Source organism: Aulonocara stuartgranti, assembly GCF_965226115.1.
Source record: "Aulonocara stuartgranti genome assembly, chromosome: 19".
NCBI lineage: Eukaryota > Metazoa > Chordata > Actinopteri > Cichliformes > Cichlidae > Aulonocara > Aulonocara stuartgranti.
Window position 1 is genome coordinate 5,756,492 of NC_138955.1, and position 18,223 is coordinate 5,774,714.

The following is an 18,223-nucleotide window of genomic DNA, read 5'->3' on the forward strand; positions in this document are numbered from 1 at the left end:
AACTCCCGCCACAGATTTTCTATGGGGTTGAGGTCTGGAGACTGGCTAGGCCACTCCAGGACTTTCAAATGCTTCTTACGGAGCCACTCCTTTGTTGCCCGGGCGCTGTGTTTTGGATCATTGTCATGTTGGAAGACCCAGCCTTGTTTCATCTTCAAAGTTCTCACTGATGGAAGGAGGTTTTGGCTCAAAATCTCACGATACATGGCCCCATTCATTCTGTCCTTAACACGGATCAGTCGTCCTGTCCCCTTGGCAGAAAAACAGCCCCATAGCATGATGTTTCCACCCCCATGCTTCACAGTAGGTATGGTGTTCTTGGGATGCAACTCAGTATTCTTCTTCCTCCAAACACGACGAGTTGAGTTTATACCAAAAAGTTCTACTTTGGTTTCATCTGACCACATGACATTCTCCCAATCCTCTGCTGTATCATCCATGTGCTCTCTGGCAAACTTCAGACGGGCCTGGACATGCACTGGCTTCAGCAGCGGAACACGTCTGGCACTGCGGGATTTGATTCCCTGCCGTTGTAGTGTGTTACTGATGGTGACCTTTGTTACTTTGGTCCCAGCTCTCTGCAGGTCATTCACCAGGTCCCCCCGTGTGGTTCTGGGATCTTTGCTCACCGTTCTCATGATCATTTTGACCCCACGGGATGAGATCTTGCGTGGAGCCCCAGATCGAGGGAGATTATCAGTGGTCTTGTATGTCTTCCATTTTCTGATGATTGCTCCCACAGTTGATTTTTTCACACCAAGCTGCTTGCCTATTGTAGATTCACTCTTCCCAGTCTGGTGCAGGTCTACAATACTTTTCCTGGTGTCCTTCGAAAGCTCTTTGGTCTTGGGCATGGCGGAGTTTGGAGTCTGACTGTTTGAGGCTGTGGACAGGTGTCTTTTATACAGATGATGAGTTCAAACAGGTGCCATTCATACAGGTAACGAGTGGGGGACAGAAAAGCTTCTTACAGAAGACGTTACAGGTCTGTGAGAGCCAGAGATTTTCCTTGTTTGAGGTGACCAAATACTTATTTTCCACCCTAATTTACGAATAAATTCTTTACAAATCCTACCATGTGAATTCATGGATTTTTTTTTTTCACATTCTGTCTCTCACAGTTGAAGTGTACCTCTGGTGCAAAGTACTGACCTCTGTCATCATTTTAAGTGGGGGAACTTGCACAATCGGTGGCTGACTAAATACTTTTTTGCCCCACTGTATAATGTGTCCAATTCTCTTACAAAGTGAATACAATAGGGATAAAGAGAAGCTTAAGACTGTTTTCATGGCCTCATCAATAGGCTTTGATTTCAGCTGCTCTCCTATTTTAATTTGGATGTATCTCTAGGTTAGCAAATCTTTTTTTAATTATAGCTTTTATCACATCTCACAGTTCTAATCGTTTTTATCCAGTCATGACAGACACATACTGTGTTACTTCACACCACATTTTGTCCCTGTGCAAAACTGAAAAATAACTAGCAAAAAAGACAAAAACTGTGAATATATGTTTCTTTTTCATATGTCTACAAATCATATTCAGTAAAATTTGTAAAACTTGTGACATTTTGTTGGATTTCCCTGATGAGCATGACATTAGACAGACTTTCTTTTGTCAGACTAATACAAAAGCATCTTTTTGTACACAATGAGTAAAATTCAGATTTTAGAAAGTGCTTGTCCTGTAAAACCAGACAAAATGTGAGGCCTGGGGAATGGAAATGCTGTAGACCCACATAAAGAGGGACATCTGGTCACCTGTGTCAAACAAGCTCAATTTATGTTGGCTGTGATGAACCACTCTTCCCTGGTGGAAGACTTCCAATACGACACATTGAAAACAGTAAAAGTCACAGCTGCTTTACTATTATTTATCCATTTTTTCTCTCTATTTCATATAAAATAAAACAGTCCCTTGGAGGTGGCCATTGCATTTTAATAGTTACTTGGAGATAAACACTGTCCAGCATTTGTTTTCCTCTGTGTGTATTTCACTCTTTGTAGTTGTGCCAGATGATTCCAGATGCCTTGGGGCCAGTTTTACAAAATGGGCTTTGCGTTGCATTTAAATCCACCAAACTGTCATCTCAAACTGTGAGATTTACTGATAAAATATTTAATCTATCTTTGGAGTATTACAGTTAATCTTCTGATCTTCAAACACTGAAAAATATTGCCTTCGGACACCTGTTTTGAGTATGGTTTGATTTACCTGATATGTACAGAAAGTATACAGTACATTTACTACACAGTATGTTCATGAGAAACATACTGCATGTGCTTCTGTCAGTTTTATTTTTGTTTGTGTTCAAGGAAAAAACCAAAACTCCTGGTATTGTGTACGCATGCACGGGTTTGTGCACTCAAAGTTTTGTTTTGTTTTTCTTTCTTTCTTTTTTTTAACAAACGAGGTCTCTGTGCACTTGATAGTTTGTGTAGACTAATGCAAACATCCTAATGTCAGCGCTTCCATATGGATTCGTGCTGAACGCTGTTGCTGTGCAAAAAGAAACAATCTGTCTTATTTATATTCTCTCCACAGCATTTTCGTTTCCATCACTGTCACTCTTATTTCCCTCGTGTGAATATGCTGCATGTGATTTCCTTCCTGATAATCATAAATCCTGCACAGACTTATAAATTGACCATTACCAGCTGCACAAGGCAGTACTAGAAACTGATGGCAGCCCTATTCCCCCATTTATACATTCATCTCACAGGTTGCATTAGTTAGTAGATCATTTTAGTGTTTTTCATGGTTTGACACTTGGCATAAAATTACCATGGATCTGCTTAATTTCACCTGAATGTATTTTATTATTATCATGCATGCTGCAAACCACTAATTAACACGGACGGGATAAAGGACTCTGAGACCATAAATGAAGTGAGAGACACAGGTGTCTGTGCACTCACGCACTCACACACGTGTGCTTTCACTGTATGAGAATAAATGTATATTTACATAATTTAAGCCTGTACTGTGCTGCTTTCTACAATAGCTGCAATACACAGATCACGTGTGTGTCATTGTTCCAGGCAACCAAATACAGAATAAACTCAAATAAATAAAGAAACTTGTTGTTATCACTGTAAATACTGCACAATGTCATAAAATAGGCCAAAAACACTTTTTTTTAAATTCCCACAAACTCAAAAACAACAACACCGACTGTGTCTTGAAAAGAAAGGGGGAGACAGCTGTAACATTTCACAACTGAGTTCAGTACAACATCATTATCAACACCCAGTTTCATTGTGTAACCCTCTTGAGCTCACACATGAGTCTATGATCAAACAGCAGTTGTCTATGTCAACAAGCGGTTTTATATGGGTGAACAAGCAGACGCTTCAATCTGGGAAAGCTGTAAAAAATATATATATAACCAAAATTTAGCTTTTACTAGAAGTGACCACTGGAGAGCGCTGTTGCATACATAAACAATAGAAGTGATGCAAATCGGCGAGGGTACAGTGCACGTGCACACAGAGCGCAAGTGCGGGCACGTGAGTGTGCATGTGTCTGGGCACATGTCACTGAGCGTGCGCATTTATACAAATGTGTGCAAGAGCTGGTGAGTTTCAATTATGTTAATTTGACCTGTAGCCTCAAATCCAAAGCTTTCATTTACAGCAGTACCATTCATTTCAATTTGCTGCTCTTTAATGGCGTTTTTTCTCCTCTCAAAAGAAAAGGATGCATCATGGCTGTGCTCCCCTTGACAGGAAAATGAGAAATATTGCTTGTCTTGGCTGTCAGATTTCATTGGTCAGGCTGTGCGGCTGACATTTCCTATAGGTGTCTTTTTTTTATTGCCTTGGCATTTAGAGTGAAAGCTATAGCGGATTGCTGTAGCACAAAGCTGGGGAAAGAGAGAGAGAGCGAGAGAGATTGATTCAGATCACTGTTTCCATGACAACGTTGATGTTGACAACAGGGATATGGGGGGGTCTGACATTTGTTTGAGTGCTCATTAATAAAATGGGAAAAGATAACATCATGTGGCTACTGAATGGAAGTGGCTGAAATTATGTTAAAGTTGAATGACTGAGTGCTGGTTTTCTCGCTGCTGGCTTTGGTTTTCTTCAGTAGCAAATGGGAAATTGGCTCACGCTGAGTTTAACCATGTAATAATATGTACAGGCTTAAATGTGTTTGCCAACAGGAGTGCTTACTGTGGGTCCTAATGCACATTGAAACCACAGTAAATATCCATCCCGTGATTTTAGCTGAAAAATACACAGCCTTGTCTGTATTGAGAACAAACAGCTCCTGCTAGAAGCACTTTACCAAACATGTATATCGGTTACATGTTTATTTTAGTACAGCTGAGTGATTGGTCAAAAATACCCTGAAGGTAATTTGTCAATGCGTTGATGATAGTGCTGTCAACGAGGCTCAAGTTTAGAGAAAAATGCCAAATACAGAGCCACACTTCTCTATTTGTGTAAACTTAGAAAGATGTCAAAGCATCTCTCTGAAGAGTTCATCAGGCAGATGCTTGAAGGGATTAAATGAGGCATCTGATCTTTTTGTTTCAGTTATGGAAGCTTTGGGGAATCATGATGTGCTCAGTGGATATGATGAGTCGGCAGAGATCTTATTAGCAAAACCGTTGTGTATTATTCAAAGAGCTAGGGGGTGTTTCTGTTGCTGCATCTGATTAAATTATTATTATCCTTTGGGTTTGATTTGAGTTTTGACAGGCAGAGCTTCTCTTCAAAAACTGGTGCTAAAAAACAAGACACAATGAAATGGCTGAATTACAAGCTTTTTGGCACATGTCTCTCAGCACACTAGTTTACCCACAAAGGTTCTGCTGAAAATAGTGCTATAAAGGATTTCCCCATTTCAATTTATTTGGAAAAGTTTGGGGTGCCCTAGAAAGATCGGGATAGCTTTACAACAGTAAAGAAAATGTAGGAAAACAAGAGTCTGGAGTGCTACCAAGTATCTTTTTGATGTAAAAGGTTCCTTGTTTCATCCTGGATTGTGAACCTGACAATCTTTAATCCTTGACCCCTGACTTTCTTGCATCTTTATCTTGGTTCCTGTTATTTTGTGTGATACCCAGGTGCTTGTGGCTGTGCAGTATGCCCACTGTCTTGCCTTCTGTCAGCTACTTCGGTCAAGATAACCTGTCCTTTTTTTGCAAACACTGAGCCACACTTATTTTGTCTGAATTACTATGATGTCCTGGTGAGGTGGATCAGTGAGTTTATCTCTGACTTGCTCCTGGTGTACAGCTTGATGTCGTCCATGTACAGGAAGTGGCTGATTGCTACTTCATTCCTGAATCTCTATCCGTATGTGCTCTTTGGTGTGGTAGCAGAGGCTGGTGAGGCCTATGCAGAATAGGGACAGTACATTACATTGGTATAATCCACACATGATACTGACTTGTGCTTTTGAGGTTGTCTTTAGTTTTGTCTTGAACAGTCCAATTGGTGTTATCACTGCACCATTAGCCTTGTATATGCCAAGCACTTCAGTATCCCTATGTGGGGCATTGAGTTCTACGCTTTCTTGTAGTCAGTCCTGGGCGACTCAGGTTAATATGCCTGGTTTTGGAGTCGTGGTGTACTGCTACATCAACCCCAGTTGGTGCTTTGACCCTCTGGTGTTGTTTCCAATGCCCTTCTGAGCTGCACTCATGTGTTGACTTATGTTCATACTCAGATTGGTTGCTATGATGCCTGTGAGGAGTTTACAGGCAATCGCCCTGTCATGACCATGATTGTTCTGTCCTGTGTTATCCAGTCTGGGTGAGTAACTGTTTTTAGCAGCCCCACTTATTGTGCTGTCAGAGTCCTGATGCTGTTGGACGTCTACTTTAGTGATGTCAACTGGATCTTGTTCTGGGATGTTTAGGTCCACTGGCCACTTGGTATTGGTGTTGTGTGATTCCTGTTTCTCCCCAATGTTCCTATAATATTTATCAGTCTCAGCTCTTGGTGGGTCTAATGGTGTGTCAGGTAGTCTTTATCCAATCGATCCCTTGCAGCTAGGAGCACACCCGCTCAACTAACACCCTTCCTTGATTTAACTCCATAGGGATTTGTCTCTGCACATATTCTGGATCTCATGTTCAGGTGGTTCTGCGAGTGTTACTGTGACAGTGTCATATACAAGCTTATTGATTCCTTTTACCACAGTTGCCACAATTATCATTCGCAGCTCAGTGGATTCATTTGTCATGTGTCAGGTGTCTGGACATCATTTAGTTCTTTAACACTGTTCTCTTCTACCAAGTTTGGTAATTATTTCAAATTAAGTATTTACTCACACTAGAATAGTGTGAGTAAATACCAAATGTAGGGAAATGTAAGGGAAAATGTGTGAAAGAGTAATTGTTACCTAAACCTCATAACTGGTTATACCATCCTTGGAAGCAAAAACTGTAATCAAGCTTTTGTAATGACTGACAGTCAGTGTTTTACATTACTGCTGAGAAATTTTGGGCCACACTTATTCTGCTGCACAACCTAAATATGCTTGTGGACATGAGATTATCGCCAGACATTTGCTTTTTCTGGATTTCTGGATTTTCTGAGCAGAATCCATGGTTACATCAATTACAGCAAGTCATCCCAGTCCTGAAGCAGCAAAAGCCCATGACATTACCACCATGTTTGACTATTGGTTAGATGTTCTTTTTATATGCTATTGAGAAACAGTGTGGTGGTGGAAACTGTGTTACTGTCGGCTGAAGACAATGAAGAGAAGAAGGAGAAAGTGTAAAGGGGCAACAAGAGAGAAGGAAAGTAGAAGTCTGGAGGTGAGAGTAGGGACTCTAAATGTAGGGACTATGACTGGTAAAGGGAGAGTTGGCTGTTATGATAGAGGGAAGTAAGTTACATATATTGTGTGTGTAGAAGACCAGGTGCAAAGCAAGCAAAGCCAGGAGCACTGAGAGTGGATTCAAGCTATTTTAGGTCATTCAAGATTCTTAAATGGAAAAATATGCAGATTCTTTTTATACTAAATTTGCACAGGCTTTAAAATTTTTACCTTAGGTATATTACCTTAATTTATGGCAAAGTACCACTGTCTCAGCAAAGCTGCAGCAGCAATTTTAGTTTCTATAAGGTGTGAGGACGAATAAAGATAAATTGTATCACAGAAGAGCTGCTATGCATGCTGGGGATGATCCTCTTGGTCTTTAAACAAATTAATTATACCTGCTGTCAGAAAAATTTTAAATCTAATTACTGTCAAACATGTAAAACCCCCTCATCGGTAGGGAGCCTTATAAAAACAAAGATATCCTTTGGATTTCCATTATTTGGTGTTCTCTATGCTACTTCCTCTATCAAGTACCCTTATTTTTAACATTTTATTAGAGAGGGTACAGCTGTTGGAAGGGATGTTTATTTTCAATAGTTCCACCATCTGCCTCTTTAGCTTCACACTCTTCATTTGCAATGAGGCAGTCCTTTTCCTGCTTGGTTGAGCACCCTGTGTGCCATAATAATTCATGCACAGGAGGAAAAACATACCAAGGGGCACTTAAAAACAATATAAAGCAGAAGAGAAAAAATAAGGCAGTGTTTTTTTTGGGGGCAGCACGGTGGCACGGTGGTTAGCACTGTTGCCTCACAGCAAGAAGGTCCTGAGTTCAATTCCACCATCAGGCCGGGGTCTTTCTGTGTGGAGTTTGCATGTTCTCCCCGTGTTTGCGTGGGTTCTCTCCGGGTACTCCGGCTTCCTCCCACCGTCCAAAGACATGCAGCTTGTGGGGATAGGTTAATTGGATAATCCAAATTGCCACTAGGTGTGAATGTGCAAGCGAATGTGAGTGCGAATGGTTGTCTGTCCCTGTGTGTTAGCCCTGCGACAGACTGGCGCCTGTCCAGGGTGTACCCCACCTTTCACCCTATGACAGCTGGGATAGGCTCCAGCGCCCCCCGCGACCCTGAAAAGGATAAGCGGAAGCAAATGGATGGATGTTTTTTTTACTAGTGTTGTCCTCTTGGACTTTTAGGAAGAGATATGTTTTGATCAAGATTCAAACTATGTATCAGCCCACCAGTAACAAGGCTCTAGGATACCGATATGTTAATGTTCATCTTGGGAATTTATGTTTGAGACCAAACAACAAGTTCTGCGAATGAATTAGAATTGAACTGATGTGAATCAATGAAATTGATTTAGTGTTGCAAGGTTTTGCTTCTAATGTTACATTAATGTCTGGTTTATTTGTTTGTTTGTAAAGCCATCACTTTCAGTAGTTTTATTCTATATAACAAAAGGCTTTTCTATTCAGAGAGCTCTTGCCTAAAGTCTCAGAATCACTTGTCTAAACTTAAACTTACTTTTGATTGACCTACATGGCTTCTGATGTGGTTCCCTTTTTCCAGCATTTACCATAGATTAATTAGGTTGGATCTTAATGCTGAATTCTCTTTCAAATCAAATCACTTTTTATTGTCACATCACATGTGCAGGTACATTGGTACAGCACATGCGAGTGAAATTCTTGTGTGCGAGCTTCACAAGCAACAGAGTTGTGGAAAATACAATAACATAAACAGGCCTACAACCGCAAAGCTCTTTATGTGTCGGTTTATAGGGGCAAGGTTTCACTTGTGCACCAACAATGCTCTTACTATCCCAATCAACACGTAGGATAATACGGATGTTCTACATCACATCATGGTCCCTGGTTTTCTTCCTTGTTTTGAATTCTTAGTTAATGTTACTGGGTTTTTTATTCTAGTGTTTGAAGTTTTGAAGTTAGTTTTCATAGTTTTAGTTTCTCTTTATGCTGTACTGCTTTTGTTAACAGCTTAAAATAAAGCTCGCTTTTCATTACACTCCGTCTGCATTTAGGTCCAGCTTACACATCAATCCTGCATGTGGTCACATTATACAGATTTTATCAGAGTCATATAGATCAGAGACCAAGAGTTTCCTTCTATTTGCTATTGTATGTATTTAGTTCTGTCTCCTTTCTTTCCTGTCTTGCCCATATGTGGTCATACTGGTTTGCAGATTTAGGTCCAACACAACAACAATGTGTGACAAATTGATCTGTGTCTGCTTTCCTTGCCTGCTGCACAGAAAGCAGATTTCACATGGTCGCTGTGGTCAATATCACTGACCTGGATATCCAGCTGCTTTCCAACATCATCCATGTCAATACACAAATTCATTATACATGCCCACATACAAACCACTGGTCGCCTGTTGATCTATAATGCTATTTTAAAAAGGAAAAACATAGAATTGATGGAGTTACCATATGGTAATGATTTGGTTGGCATCCAGATGACTATCAGGCCTCTTTGGGATCTCGTTGAATACTGAGCTGGATCAGTGTAAAGTGTGTCACACTGCAACAGCTTGGGTGCACTGTTGGAAGTCAGGACAACTAGGGCAGACAATTAAAACTGGGCAAAGCCAGAGGACAGAAACCAATAGGACTGACTGAGCCTGACATGGTTCATTTATGCGTTTCCATTTCAGATGATGGTCCCAGACTTGAGTCTGTACAGAAAGGATTACCAGAGTCTGTGCAAATTAGAGGAAGGAAGGCAATTTACATGGCTACTTTACGGCGACAGCGTTCCAGAGCAACCTCAACTCGGCAAGATCGTGGTTCCTGCTCTTCTACGGCATCTTGCCCCGTCTTCTCTGGACCCTGCAGTGACCATGAAGAAGAGCCTCAGCTGCGTCGCCAATCCTCCCCTTTACTTAAAGGTTCCTTTTCCAGCCTGCAGAGGTCTGTTTCATGCATGCAAGGATCTTTGTCAAGTCTTGACGAACCTTTGTCTAACTTTCCGAACTCTTTACCCAATCTCAGAGGTTCAGTCTCTCGGATAAAGAGGAGATCACTTGGAAGCCTGGACAACTCCATCCCCAATCCTATTGAGAGAAGTAAAAGCCCTAGTCTACAGAGTGGCAACGGCAGCTCTAGTGATGATGATGGAAGTTGGGATACAAACAGCTGGAGCTCAGTGGCCACCTGCTTACTACGGACTCCTATTAAGCAAGACAGCAATGAACAGTCTTGCAACACTAATCAGGTGTCCTCTGCTGCTGAGGGTGAGGATGAAATCATTTACCAAAATCTTATCATTTCACGTCCTCCTGCTAAATCTGAAAGCAAAAGAGACCATGATCATGAGAATACTTGCACAACACAAAGGAAAGATGCCGGACTCCAAAATATGTCATCATCTTGCAAAAATGCTTCTTCGGTCTTATTCCATCAGTGTGGTGAGAAATCAGAGGACAGGCGCAAGTTCTCACAGTTTCTAAATGAAGTGACTTGCAGGGTCTTAAAATCAAATGGTGGTCCTCTTCAGCAACCGTTCATTTTACGACATAGCGATCTAACTCCTCCACCACCTCCACCAACTCCATCTCGCACACCACTACATTCTGCCTTAACAAATCCACCGCCACCATCGACATCAACAACAAACTTATGGTACAGTCCAACCAGTTCGAACCTTCAGCCGATTAAGGAGTGTGACTCCAAAGATATCACAAGTTCCATCCACCAGTGGAGCAAGACATTACCAAGCTGTAGGATCATAGAGCCGAGAGAAGTCCTAAGGAAAGTAAAAGAAGAGACTCACTCACACCCAGAGCCCAACCAAGAGCTATGTCCAAAGATCCAAGCACAAACCCCTACTGGGAGACATTATCTAGAGACAGACATTGACAGAGTGAGGCAGCTGGATGAACTGGTAGCTAATGGCACCCTTGGGAAAGAGAAAACTGAAAAAGTGCTTGAAGAAGGTATAGGGAGAGTAAAGAAAAGGGAAAACAGGACTCTGTGGGAGAGAAATGGAGGCTTGGGGATGGAAAAAGAGAAGGAGAGGGAAAAGAGAAAAGAAGCCTCCTGGGAGAGAGACAGAGGAGGTGAGAAAAGGAGGGAAAGGGACAGAAAAAGAGAAAAGCTTTGCTGGGAAAAAGTTAGATGGTCAGAAAGAGGGCGGGAGAAGGAGAAAAAAGTTATTCCTACCTGTTATGAGTCACCTTATCCTCATCTGGCTGCCAGTGGACGGAACAACCCCTGCCCTGTCTTCAGCTGGCCGGAGCAGCAGTTTCCGAGAATGTCCTACAGGTCTACCTCATTTCCCAGACCTCTAAATGTTGCTGTGAGTACATTACACTACACTTAATTGTTCGTTTGGTGGTTTGGTTTAAAAATACATATACATAGAACAGAGATCATCTAATGTATGTGTTGGAGTTGAAGTTATTTCCTGAATTAATCAGATTTGATTTCCAACATGTGAGGTGTCCCTCAACACCTCCGTTGGCCATGTCTGCAAACCACCATCTGCTTTTATTAATATGCAATAATGTTCCAGCTGCTGTTTTTGATATGGTATTGAACAGGGTTGCTTTAGCCAAGAATTTATCACCATTTCAAGAGGTATAGTCCAGCAGGAAGTAATTAGCACTATGTCAGTTATGAATAACTACTTCCTGGAAAGCCTGCGTTCTTTAAACTGTGAACAGCTTATGTGAAAACTGCAGAGGATTTTTGCAGTTTGATTTTCAACACAGCGGATCAAAATGAGGACTGCAGATACACATCCCACATACTTTGAATTTTATTACATGATAGACAGTTATTACATCATGCACAGTAACTTTATTTTGCGCTATTGTGAAGATAATTGTCGTGATCATTCTAAGAAATGATCAGTTTGTGTCATGTTTTCTCCTGCAGTAAGAGTAAATGCAGATTGCTGGAAATGAGAAGCCAAATGAATAAGATTACACAAGCCTCTGATGAATTCACTCAGTCTTTATTCAAGGCTTTGATATAGTGTATTGCATCACATTCGTCTTTGTTAGCTGAATATTACTCTTCTCAGACTTATTATGTAGATGTGACTCATTTATGTTTGCTGTTTTGCTTAATTGCATCTGACACATGACCCACTTGCCATACAAAACTAAATCTGAAAACATGATTATTCATTAGCGAGAATCTGAATTATTTTGTGCTGTATATGCACAGGAATGCATGCACATAACATACAGATAGCTCCATAAGTATTTGGACATTTGCTATCCATCTTTTGAATGTTTGTAGGGCAAAAAGATGTCGATGCATTTAAATGAAAAGTAAAATAGACCACAGCAATGCTTTGAGAATACCCTGGCCATTGAAAATGTGCATTTACCAAGAAAAGATTTGTTCAAACTGCAGCTCATGTTATGATTTTCAGTCTATGATTGAAAAGAATAGGTATAAGCATTTGAACAATTACACAAATTCTGTAGTTTTTGCCTCCATACTCCATCACAGGGGATTTAAAGTCACTGGGGATATGAAGAGCTTTATCAAAAGTATTGCATCAACAATCTAGGAGTTACAGTGCCCTATTTTCAGAGGCTTAAAAATAATTGGTCAGTTGAGAAGGTAGTTTCGAGGCCTATTTTCTTGTTGTTCTATGACACATTAAGCAGACAAAATATCTGGAATCAATTTCAAGTGTTGAACTTGTATTTTCCAGCTTTTTACTGAAATTCTCAAAATGAGGTCCAAAAAGTTGATGCAAGTGAAGGAGGCCATCATTAGACTGGGGAAAAAATAAAATAAAATAAACCTATCAGAAAGATAGCAAAAACATCAGGTGTAATCAAACAAACAGCATTTGGCAACACCAAAAGACCAGAGAGACCACAGAAAACAACTAAAGTGGATGAAAAAGTCCAGTCAAGAACATTTTAAACAGATAGGCATATCTGTTGTGGTATAAGCTAAACATGTAGTATACCTCCTTCTTTGCTATACTATGGGTTTTACTTGGATGTTTCTACTTTTTCTGGTCCCTAAAGTCTACATGAAGAGATGTCTTCATGAATGGAAGGTGCAAACCACTGGTTACACACAAGAGCAAGCAGGTCAGATTACACTTTGGCAGAAAAAACATCTGACAGGGCCTCAACAGTCCTAAAAAAAAAATAATTTGGAACAGATGAAACCAAGATGAAACTGCACTAAAATGATGAGAAGAAAAAAGAAGGGAAAAGAAGAGAAACAGCTTGTGATTCGAAGCATACACCATCATCTGCGATAGCATGGGCATGTAGGTCAGTGGAGCCAGGTCACTAGTGTTTATTGATGATGTGATTGCTGGTAGAGGTAGCAGGATGTATTCTGAAGTGTTGGGCTGTGCTCTGCTTAGATTTAGCCAAATGCCGTAAAACTGATCAGACAGACCTTCGCACTACAAATGGATAATAACCCAAAGCTGTTGTACTAATACCCTGCTGCTAAATGGGTGAACTTTGACCAACGTCCAACAGTAAGGAGGAAGATAAATGTTTGGGATGTCGCTTTCTGACTAGAACTTATTCACTGGATGTCAGCTCCCTAGCAACTGTTCAGCCGATGAGTGGGTGTATGTATTAAAAGGAATACATTTGGCAAAAAGAGAGAAAACTGCTGTATGGCAGCTTTTCACAGTTAGTGGCTTGCAAGTGTAGAGATGAGGTGGGCGCTTCTTTCAAGGTAGGAGAAAAAGAAGGAGAAGTGTCCTCTGCAGTCTGGAGGGCAAGGCTGAAATACATCTATTACAAAATATGTGATGAGCTGAGATAAACTGAGAACTTGTAATTGAGACATAGTGAAGTTATAAATTATCAGTCAGCAGCGGAATGCATCCTAACAATACAAGAGTATACCTGTGAAATACAGCAGTAATTAAACATGAAGCAAGTATGTGGGCTATGTATGTATGTGTGTGTTTCGATAAAATCATCACCTAGTAAATGCAAGCATGGCGTCCTGTGAATGACCTTCATATTGGGATGAGAATAGCAGATTTACTGTTAAATGCTGTAGGAGCAGTGATTCAAAAAAGTGTCATGAAAATAATGCTGAAAAATATCCACAATGGTATCAGAAATAATTCTAAGAAGAAATCCTAACGATTACAAAGTTTTTAAAAAATACTAATTAATATTTTTTATGATAAAAGTTTTATCAAATGGTAATGTGAAATGCAAGATGGCTTCAAATCCAGGGGGCCTTCTGTGTGGAGTCTGCATATTCCCCCTGTGTCTGGGTACTCAGACATCCTCCTACAGTCCAAAGACATGCATGGAGTTGGGCTAACTGGTAATTCTAAATTGCCCATAGGTGTAAATGGAAGAGTGAATGCTTGTTTGCCTCTGTGTGTGAGCCCTGGCGGCATGTCCAGTGTGTACCTGTCTCTCACACTATGACAACTGGGATAAGCTCCAGACCCCCCATGACGATGAATTGGAAATCAGAAGAAAATGGATATTTAGCTGCCCAAGCTATGTACAAAATAAATGACAAATAGTGTTTGTCAAGTCAGTACTTTTTAATATGTCTGCTTTTTGTCTCCATTCTATCATCATTTAGCAAAAGCGAGTTAAAGGTTAATATTTTACCTTTTTCACTGAATGAAAGTAAATCCATGTGAGCTGATTATCATTCAGTGATGCCTTGCAGGAATGCCAATTCTATCCTCCTCCCCCCTCTCTAGGCTTGCCCTCTCCACACAGAGGGATGCTGGGATGGAAGGATGGACGTGGAGGTGGGGGGTGGGGGGATTACTGAGCGTTGTCTCATTCAGTAGCTGTATGAGTCATCCTGCTGTATCATTCGCACTGTTTGTAACACCCACGCAACTGCGTGAAGCCCGGCTTCCACACACTCACCAATACGCACTGCAATCTTGTAGTCCGTATGTTGAAGCTGTGCACCTGTGACATTTAATATACCTTGCTAAATCCTCACCAATGAGACTGACGTGAACCTGAAAACATACCAACCTACTACAGCACCAAAACAATGCGTGACTTTGTGGCCACTGTAAAGTTCATGAAGAAGACGGTGAAATTGGGAGTTTTTTATGGCCATGCATGTAACTTGTAACTGCATTAAAATAATTCAATGTAAATTCTTGTGAAATCCTTATTATTTACAATCTATATGCAAGCTATGACCAGTCTATTTATTTGCATTCATGTGTAGATATGACAGAGCAGCACTGAGTATGCTCAGTACTGAGTATAATATAGCTAGCCATCAGTTAGCTTATGTTATAAACACTAAACAGCGTTAGCAACCTGAAGCGACTAACTTCCACATAACAAAGTGTGGTCCTTTTTTTCTACAGATTGTTGCATATCGAAATAAAATACGAAGCGCTCAGCAGTGAGCTTCATGTTAGGCAGATTTTTGTGTTCCCTAAGGTAGCAATATCTTCATTCTTCAAAACAAGAGAGTGGTATCAAGAAAGAAATCTAAGAAGAGTACTTCATTCTTTTAGACTTAATTTGCAACATTTTTAGTTTTGTTTACCATTTTACTTTTTTGTACTTTCCTCCTAGCAACTACAGTCTGCAAGTCTGCCTCTCACCCTCGGGCACTTTCTCTCCCTTTCTGCAGCACACAGCATTTTTCTTTTGCACTGTTAATCTGTCATTTCTTGCTCTGCCTCTCTCCTCCTTTCACTTAATGTTCTCAGAACTGATACAGTGTGTGAGAGTGAGGAAATAATGGATATATTTGTTTGCCGAGACACAGCCACTCTGAGAGCTCGTTAAACACCAGATAAGAGGTATTCCACGGCGTGCAGTGGCAGCGGCGGCGCCAGATAAATCTGCTTGATAAATATATCTAATCATTTCACCCGCTTCTCTTCCTACCAGGAATCTGATGGCGAGACGCAGCATAACACAAGGTTGGCTACTTTCACTTTTACTTCCTCTCCTCCCAGCAGTTACACCTTCAGCCACACCTCTCCTCTCTCTCTCTCTCTTCCCTCTTCTCTCCATCACTCCCCTAACCCCTCCTCTTCCAGAACACCTCCTCCTGCTCCATTCAGTTCACAGCTCCCTCTCTCATTTTCTCTCTCTCCCCTCTCTCTCTCTCTCTGCCTACCAGCCCTGTCTCCAGTCAGAATTAGGGGAGTCTTTTTCTAAATGCATGCAGCTCTGAGGGGATGCACAGGCACATGAAAGTAGTGATTTTATCTGCTGAAAATGAGGCAAATGGCATATAAACGGTAAGGCAAGGAAGCGAAGAAGTGCATGCCTGGTTTCATTAGTGGCGCTGAGATAAGTGTGTGTAGTTGCTTTGCTGCACTTGTGAAAGTAATGATTGTTGTGAGGGCTCTTCTGTAGCTGTTGTGCCTCTCTGTTCATGTGTTGCATATTCTGAGCGCTTTGAGAAAGCGCTGGGTAGACTGCTCTGCATTCAACAGTACACTATGTTTGGAGAATGTGACTACATGTTGTGCAGCATACTGGAGTAAAATCTGAAGGTTTTTTTTACTGGAAGTCACTGCATGTAAGTTAGGTTGGTCATGATCGTTTGGTCAAGTTGAACTAAACTGGTGTAACTGGTGTTGTTGCTTAGGGGTTATTATTGTCGTCTGGATTTTAGTGGTATGAGAATAATGAGTTACCACGTTTTTTTTCATAGCCCTCAATTTACTCCCATAATATTTCACTGAGTAAGAAGATACCACAGAGAGGCTATTACAGCCCATCATGAGAAAGAAAGTTGCTCTCATTAAGCCAAACTCCTCACCTTGCATTTGATGAGTTGAGAAAAGACGTGATAGATGGGTGTGATCACTTTGAATTTCAGTGAGGAAATCCTAAAGCCTTTAGTGATGCATTGCCTTTAGGTGGCTCTATAATCAGCATGTCAGCATAACATGATCATAACATCTAGAAGTTAATTGCTTTCACCTCCGGTCTTAACCTCCTGCTAGTGAGGAACCATTGATTTTGGAGATGATCCCTACTTCCTGTTACATAATTAAAGCAAACAGAACCTTGGATAAAGTGCAGTCTAGAAGGAAACTTTGAGTCTTTGAAGTGAGTTTCAAACCTCCTGTACAGTGGAGAGAGCTTTAATTAATGTGGTGCAAAAACAAAGGAAGAGTGAACAATGTGCGCTAACCTTCTGCCACTTTAAGCTATATTAACTCGTAATTAGTTGGAAGATGGCACTTTGTATTTGCAAATGGTATGGCTGTGGAATGGTGCTGCACATTTATCCAATATTCCTTGTCAATATGCAATCTATGTCAATCACAGTGATGTAATTTACACACTTTTGCATATCCTAAATGTCTTTTTTGATTGTGTTTAATACTGAATGTGTACGCGCCATTTAACTTCAATATTTACTGTAAAATATTCTCAAAATGCAGTAACACAGTATGCTGGCAGACAAATAAATGAATAATTAACCAGGCAGCTAGGTATCTTTCTACTTGGAAAACCGAGGAAACAAGTCTGGTTTCCCCTTTTCCAAGGATCCTATAAAATATCATAACATGCTTCGTTCAATCCTTTTCACTGTATTTAACTAACTGTAGTTTTTGCACACAGATATCCTGTTGGTGCGTTGGGACCAAAATTATTTCATTGCATTTATTATTATTATTATTATTATTATTTTAAATTATTAATCATCTCAGTTGGATTTAGAAAAAAGATCATTCAATAGCTGATACTTTTTTTCGGGGCTCAGTTATCTTGGTTGCCAGGATGGTGTGTCAGGCATAAAATATCCTTGCTAATATACTTACCACTAATTTTCAAAGTCGTGCTTACTGTGACATAAATGTGCGAATTTGTGTCCAGGAAAAATGAACATTATTAGATTTTCTTTGCTATTTTACCATGTGATAGGCTGGTATGACCAGAGATGGGGAAATGTCCCTTGTCCATGCAAGCAAATTATGCTAATCATAATATATATGGCCAATATATAAGGTTTCAAATAATAATGTATGGATATGTGCAGGTAATCCCTGTTAATCAAAACCTCAGGCTTCAGACTGCTCCAAGAGCTCAGTTTCCAACTATTGATTTTCTACTCTTGGCTCTGAATACTGTGAAAAAGAAATCTTGAATATGGTCATCTCAGGCTGATGCTCTGACTGTGAAAAAACAGTCCCATACACGTGCTGTTGAAAATTTCCAATAGTGAGGGTCAGTCAGTAGAAAGTTAAATGGAGAGAATATAAAAATGATTGGTTCAAATATAGTATGAACTAATGGGCTCGGTGTAAGATAAATATGTTTTGGTTTTTAACTGCCAATCATGCAAAGCTACTCTAAATCTTGTGCAGTACAAGAATAAAAATATGCAATTGGAAATTAACATAATAGGTCCACTTTAAATGAGTCCAAAGATGAAAATTAATAAGTGCTGAAGTCTGTCCAAACAAACCATCAGCTCCACCAACC

The 18,223-nt window shown here is 40.4% G+C and overlaps 1 protein-coding gene across 3 annotated transcripts in view; it reads left to right on the forward strand.

Moving 5' to 3' along the window:
* The first annotated feature begins 3,503 nt into the window (after nucleotides 1-3,503).
* The window catches only part of begain (brain-enriched guanylate kinase-associated), a 70,589-nt gene continuing 55,869 nt past the window's right edge, over nucleotides 3,504-18,223 (forward strand). Inside the window, exons 1-3 of one of the 3 annotated variants that reach the window (XM_082516382.1) lie at nucleotides 3,504-3,578; nucleotides 9,473-11,115; nucleotides 15,665-15,696. In XM_082516382.1, coding sequence (XP_082372508.1) covers nucleotides 3,563-3,578; nucleotides 9,473-11,115; nucleotides 15,665-15,696 — 1,691 coding nt within the window. In that variant the 5' untranslated portion in view covers nucleotides 3,504-3,562. Of the gene's footprint in view, nucleotides 3,579-9,374; nucleotides 11,116-15,664; nucleotides 15,697-18,223 lie in introns of those variants that run through there. The other 2 variants (XM_082516383.1, XM_082516381.1) reach the window with 2 other exon arrangements.